Source organism: Asterias amurensis, chromosome 11 (genome assembly GCF_032118995.1).
Source record: "Asterias amurensis chromosome 11, ASM3211899v1".
In the NCBI taxonomy this organism is placed as follows: Eukaryota; Metazoa; Echinodermata; class Asteroidea; order Forcipulatida; family Asteriidae; genus Asterias; species Asterias amurensis.
The window spans coordinates 11,293,310-11,299,797 of NC_092658.1; the positions used below are offsets into that span (position 1 = coordinate 11,293,310).

Below are 6,488 nucleotides of genomic sequence, written 5' to 3' on the forward strand. Positions count from 1 at the left end.
CGTTTTGCGTGATTGTCAACAATGTAGAAACTGCCGCATACAAACACATGCTAGAGTAGTCCGGTTTCTCTTAGAGGCGAGGATCAGACAATTTTGCCGACCGAAAAGAGCGCCCTCTAATGTTCTGAGAAGAACAGGAGGATTCCCAAGCCATTTAGACTGGTGCAGGGCATTCCTCATTTTCACCGCCTCGTTAACATGTATCGGAACAGGAAATCGTTCCAAACGCATGGGGATTTCCCTTCCGCCTAGTTCAGCCACAAACTCGGAAGTTGTGATGTGACCCCGAACCACTGATCAGTGACCCATACACTTCTAAAGAGTTATGTAACTTTATGACTTTTGTTTTGTTTACATTGGATCCGGACCGGTCCACGTCCAGCTGAGAAGATTGGAGTGTGGAATGGAATCGAGCCTCCATGAATTGAGTAATAATATAAATATATTTCGGTTGCAGGTTTTTGTGTGTCAACTTTCATGGTAATTCTTTTAAGAAAAACCTTTTACAGTTTTAGCAGCACAATTACATCCCAGTCCTGAGTCCAGTGACTAACCGGTAATTTATAATATTAATAATGTAAGTTGGTAAAAGTACATTTAACTATACTGATTCTAGTCAAGATTTTAAAACCCCCAACTAACACATCATTGTTTGTTGGCCCAGAAACTATGAGGATTGTGATAAGATTTTAAACTTTGCACTGTGTGAGTTTTTAGGTAAGGTTTGCGTGCGGTAGCACCAGGAGATGTACTGTTAAAGCCATTATACACTTTCGGTAAACAGTATTGTCCAAGTCCCACACTTCGTGTATCACAACTTATTTATAAAATAACAATCCTGTGGAAATTTAGGCTCAATCGGACATCGGAGTCGGGAGAAAATAACGGGAAAACCCACTCCTGTTTTTGCGCGTTTCGCCGTGTCATGACATGTGTTTATAACAACACCGTAATTCTCGTTAACGAGAATTTATATTGTTTTACCGTTTTCTCAAAAAGTAAAGCATTTCATGGACTAATATTTCAAGAGAAGTCTTTCACCATTACCTTCTGTAAACCCTGTAAATTATTTGTAAATCTGTGAACTTTTTTTTTTTTTTCTGTACCGAAAGGGTCCAATGGCTTTAATTAATCTCTTTTGGCATTGGTTCTGAGTTCTGATTTGTCAATCGCTTGTTCTTTTGGAGTACCATTTTTTTCAGAACCGATACTACTCAAAAGTAGACCAAGTAACGGGGCGCTGTACTCCTCAGTTTGTCATTGTTAAAAATGTTATTATCGCTCACCGGTTCTGGGGAAAAAGGATTACAGTGCCCGAGTTACTGGGTCTAACCCAGTACTCATTTTTACAAAGATATACAAATTAGAAATTAACTGATTTCACAAATTTCTTCGCAAACAAATGTTTTGGACGTTTCAGAGTAGTAATATAAATTTCATTGTGTTAATTCCATGTTTCAGCCACGGTAGAAAGTATATATCCTCATGTGTGAGATGTAAATTTTGAAACCTATGAACTTGCTCATAAGGAAGTCAGATGGTTGTATTGCCTCGCCGCACCTCTGGGACTTTAAAATAACACCGGGGACACCGTGGATTGGGTTTTTCAGTCCCTACCTTACCTCACAGTGTGGGTATTCCCTGGAATAATTCTCTGGGGTTTTCCTCCTACATCTCACCCTGTCCAGATGATGAAGAGGCTTTTATGATTATCATGGATGTTGATAGATCATGACATCAATATTTGGTATACCAGTGCAAGTTACATAATCTGCTGACTGACTAACTAATTTAATGTAATACCTTTTTTTGAAAAGATAATTCAAAGAGATGGAAAGCTTGAGAACATCACAGCTCCAGCTGGTAGCTGGCATTGCATTCGGCAGTGTAGGATTATTGTGGCTATTACGACGCCTAACACTAAGAAGAAAGATTTCAGGGTTACAAGGTCAAGTCGTGTTAATCACTGGAGCAAGTTCTGGAGTAGGAGAAGGTATTGATTTTATCAAATCAATCAATTATTTTACAGGTTGTTAGGCTCTTTGCAATATATTTTATTTGTAGATTTTGTTTTTACCCATTCACCGATGTGTATTCAATGAAACACGGTCTACTCGGTACTTTCCTGAGTTCTGTGAAAACAAAAATTAACAGGCAATTTACATTGAAGGGTTTCAAATTTGCTAGAGTAGATGTCTTACCACTAGAACACCAAAGCTAGCCAGTTGGCTTGAAGCATTTGGAATCCTATTGATCCTAACAGCGGGTACCGAAATGGTTTGATAGATGTTAGTTTTGCATCGGGATAAAGAGAAAGCTGGGTAAAAGCAAAATATGTTCTTTATCCCGATGCAAAAAAAATAACATAAATCATATATATATTCTTTTTCAAAAGCATGAAGTGAAGAAAGGTGGAGGTTTTAGGTAAATTTTGGGTAAAAGTTTTCCTCACGTCTGTTCTTGTTTTTTTATTCCAATCCAAAGCGTGTGCACACGCATTCTACAAGGCAGGGTCAAGGGTCATCTTATGTGCCAGACGAGTGAATGAACTAGAACGAGTGAAGAATGAGTTAATATCATTGGATCTGGTAAGTAATACAATTATGTCATTGACGATAGTCTGCATACTGTACTTTTGTTGTAGGAGATTGTAATTGAAGGCACTGCCCTGTATCATGAAGGAAGAGAACAAAAACATAATGCAGGTTTAAAGGCACTGTACACGTTTGGTAAATGTCATAGACAGTATACTCACTTGTTGTATCCCAATATATGCATAAAATAACACTCTGTGAAAATTTTGACTTAATTGGTCATCGAAGTTGCAAGAGAAAAATGAAAGAAAAAACACTTTAGTTGCACAAATCTATGTGCTTTCAGATGCTTTATTATAGGCTTCAAGCCTGAAGTCTTTTAATATTTGAGTGAGAAATTACCCACTACGTTACTTCATGGCGAGCTGTTTATCACACTGATTTACTATTGGTGGTATTTTTTGTAAAGACTACAACGACACACCCACCCCACGTCCTCCCGCTGGACCTGGAGGATCTTGAAGGCATCCCAGCCAAGGCAGCCGAGGCATTGGCTCTGAATGATGGAGGTGTAGATATTCTCATCAACAATGGAGGGATGGGGTTCAGAGGAACCGTGCTTGAGACTGAGCTATCCGTGCAACAGAAGGTTATGAAAGTGAACTACTTTGGCTCAGTGGCATTGACAAAAGGTAAAATTTTGATTAACTACGAAGGTATGGTCATATCTGAATTGGCTGCTATGGTTATGGCTATGAGCACTGCTAAGGATGTTGATAAGGACACCATACTTCAATGTATGATGATGTGGTGATGGGCGGTCGGGTTGGCGCAGTGAATTGATCTCAACATGAGTATGCAGCATTCGCAACAAATTTGGAGCTTAGAGTGCTGACATTTTTCATGAACAATTGAAATCATTGCTTGTACTTATTTGACTCACAAGCAATGAGACAAAATTTGAGTGTCTTAGCCCAAAACACATATAACACGACTGGGATTTGAACCCACACTCTCTAGGAGTGCATTTTGGCTACCCCAACCAGAAACATTGGTCATCGATTGTGTGTTTTTGTGCGTTCAGTTGAACACGGTGACGATTTCAGACCAACCGGTAACCGACTTGTTGAGTCAGTTGGGCTTTGGTTGGGGTCGCCAACTCTACATGGCTCCACAACCTGAGCCCAATTTCATAGAGCTGCTTAATCAGAAAATACTGCTTAACATTTGTCTGCTAAGTAGAATTGTGCATGATACCAGTCATCAGTTGTACATGTGACATGGTAGTGTGGCTGGGGTAACCTTATTCTGGTAAGCATAAGTCTGTTGTGCTTTAGCCACTTTTTTGTGCTTAAGCAGCTCTTGGCCCAAAACTTGGGTCTAATTGGCCACTACACTACAATTAATTATAATGATAGCATTTTTCATGACATTTTGTTTTGCAGCACTTTTACCATCGATGATTGCTAAGGGAGGTGGCCATATTGTTGCACTCAGCAGTGTTCAAGGAAAGTTTGCCATACCCTTTCGTTCAGCTTGTAAGTACTACGAAGGAGCATTTTAGATTGGAATCAATCTTATGAGCTGATTTTTAACAGTCCCAACTTTCTAACAAATAGTTTGTCCAATTCAAAGTCGTCAGTTAACCCTCCTACTGTTTGACTGTTTAATATCATTCACATGTAAACATTCCGAGTAAATATGCCTGTGATATTTTTTCACAGGACTCGGGGGAAAGTACTGAGTATACAGTGCTTATACACACTTCGGTGTATGGGTAATAACCAAAAACTAATTATCATTCACATGGTTTTGAATGTAAGGTAAGTTATGCTAGACTTCAAAACGGTATCATGTGGTGAAAATACCCAAATTGCACTTCTTGGGATTGAACAAATGAAAACATTTTCGGAAAACTTATTAACCTCAATTTTGCTCTAAAGAACTTCCTTTCACCTTCTCAGATGCAGCATCGAAGCATGCAATGCAGGCATTCTTTGAATGCTTACGTGCTGAGATGGCACAACACAGTGTCTTAGTGACAATCATTAGCCCTGGTTACATCAAGACTAACTACTCTTACAACGCTGTCACAGCAGATGGTACACCCCACGGAGGTAGGCGGTTTTTAATAAAAACATTTCCCTAAGTTCTTTTGACGTATTCTTTTTAAAACAAATTGCTTTACTGCAACAGGAAGGTCATTTTGCTTAATGCATTTCGTTGAGGTAGTGCTGTCATTTTCGGTTTACAAGCCGCCCAGTGTATATAATCCGCAGATGTTTTTCTTAGAGTACTAAAACAATGTATAAGTTGCGGCTTATAAGCCAAAGATTACGGTAAACATGAATCAACTAGAAGTGGGTTCAGATCTTAGTAGGCCTGTGTCTGTATAAGGTATACAACAGAAAACATTTTAAGCTCCTCAAATTTTTGTATATAAATATACTAGCCAAAAACCCAATGGAGAGAAGACAAGGAAGGAAGTTTCAGTTTTTGGTTTTAAGATGTTAGAGGAAAACCCCAGAGAATTATTCCAGGGAAAACCCATGTTGCAATCAGGCAGGGACTGAAAACCCAAACCACACAGTGCCCCACTGAGATACCACATATATATCAACCCAACCGCTTAAATTTGTATCTCAACTTTTTTTTCTGCTTTCAACAGAAATGGATGCGACCATAGCATCGGGGATGAGTACAGATTATGTCGCAGAAAGAATACTCCACTCTATAGTTAAAAGACAGCCTGATGTTATCATAGCACCCCTCTATCTTAGACTGCTCATCTACATTAAGGCTTTTTTACCATCCTTATATGCCTGGGTTATGGCATTACGAGCTCGTGGAAGTAGCAAATAAGGCAAGATGACCATGGCTCAATTTCATAAAGCCTGTAAGCACAAACACTTGCTAAGCACAAAAAACCTTGCTTAGAAATAGGTTACCAACCAGAATACCATATTTACCACTGCTGCGACTGGTACCACACTCATTTCTTGCTTAGCCAAGAAATTTGCTTAGCAGAATTTTCTGCTAAACAGCTTTATAAAATTGGGACCTTGCTTAGGCATAAAAAGGAGCCAAGAATAACAAAATTATGCTAACACGAATAAGGTTACCAGTCAAAATTACCATCCTGCTATTATTAGAAAAATTTTAAGCAATAATTATCTGCTCATCAAGCAGCTCAATAAATTTGACCCAAATGACCAAATGAAATCATCACCATACCAAATATTGTTTTGGTGTAAAATGTTTTACACTCGCATATTTTGTTTGAATTGACATTTAACATTATGTGGCTTTAATACTTGACCCTGATGACAGTTGATAAAGGTCAACAGCCCAAAACAATTTATTGAAGCCCTCACCTTGATGTTGACAGGCCGATTGGCTGATGTTGGGCAATCATTAAAAAAGAACCCCAAAAAGCTGCACACAGTTTTTCCGCCGAACATGAGTTGTTCGTTAAAAAATGATGTGTCAGTTCTAAAAGGTGTCCAACTTTAAATATTTTGACTTCAGGCGGGAACTATCTGATTTGCAGCTATAAATCTAAAAGAAAAGAAATTTTAGAAGACCTACCAAGACAATTAGGCCTAATTTTACAGAAAATCAATAAAAGAAAAAAACAAACAAATATATTTCAATATCTTGTAATCTTTATTTGGTTATCTCGTAGATAAACTATTTTATTATACAATTTCATAATTGATGTGTAAATTTATAAGGACTGTTACAATCAGCCGTAACTCGCAGCTTTTTATGGCGGCAAAAAGAACACACATTTTGTGAATAGCATTTCTTCTAATTTACATAATACATGTACAACGCCCATTTAAGCCCAAGATAGTATGAAAAGCCTGGCTGGACTGAATTTATGCGTTTTTGTAGAAATAAATGAAGACAAACACTGGATGACTATTTAACATTTTCTCAAGTAAGCATACT

At 38.2% G+C, this 6,488-nt stretch overlaps 1 protein-coding gene across 4 annotated transcripts; it reads left to right on the forward strand.

Annotated features, from left to right (window-relative positions):
* Positions 1–222: 222 nt before the first annotated feature.
* LOC139943839 (dehydrogenase/reductase SDR family protein 7-like) lies at positions 223–6,455 on the forward strand. 4 transcript variants are annotated; one of them, XM_071940676.1, is made up of 7 exons: positions 223–577; positions 1,818–1,993; positions 2,485–2,588; positions 3,004–3,226; positions 3,980–4,072; positions 4,499–4,651; positions 5,203–6,455. In XM_071940676.1, the coding sequence occupies exons 2-7, from the start codon at positions 1,831–1,833 to the stop codon at positions 5,394–5,396; spliced, it is 930 nt and encodes a 309-aa protein (XP_071796777.1). In that variant the 5' UTR covers positions 223–577; positions 1,818–1,830; the 3' UTR covers positions 5,397–6,455. The 4 variants fall into 4 exon arrangements, with proteins under 4 accessions (XP_071796777.1, XP_071796778.1, XP_071796775.1 ...); XM_071940677.1 differs by having other exon boundaries at positions 223–556; XM_071940674.1 differs by having other exon boundaries at positions 223–480.
* The last annotated feature ends 33 nt before the right edge of the window (positions 6,456–6,488 follow it).

What these genes read in the sequence shown, in the direction of transcription:
- LOC139943839 (XM_071940676.1), top strand. Translation starts at nt 1,831, where the DNA reads ATGGAAAGCTTGAGAACATCACAGCTCCAGCTGGTAGCTGGCATTGCA. An exon ending in AAGTTCTGGAGTAGGAGAAG is followed by an intron (nt 1,994 to 2,484) that starts GTATTGATTTTA and finishes TCCAATCCAAAG; the next exon opens with CGTGTGCACACGCATTCTAC. An exon ending in CATACCCTTTCGTTCAGCTT is followed by an intron (nt 4,073 to 4,498) that starts GTAAGTACTACG and finishes TCACCTTCTCAG; the next exon opens with ATGCAGCATCGAAGCATGCA.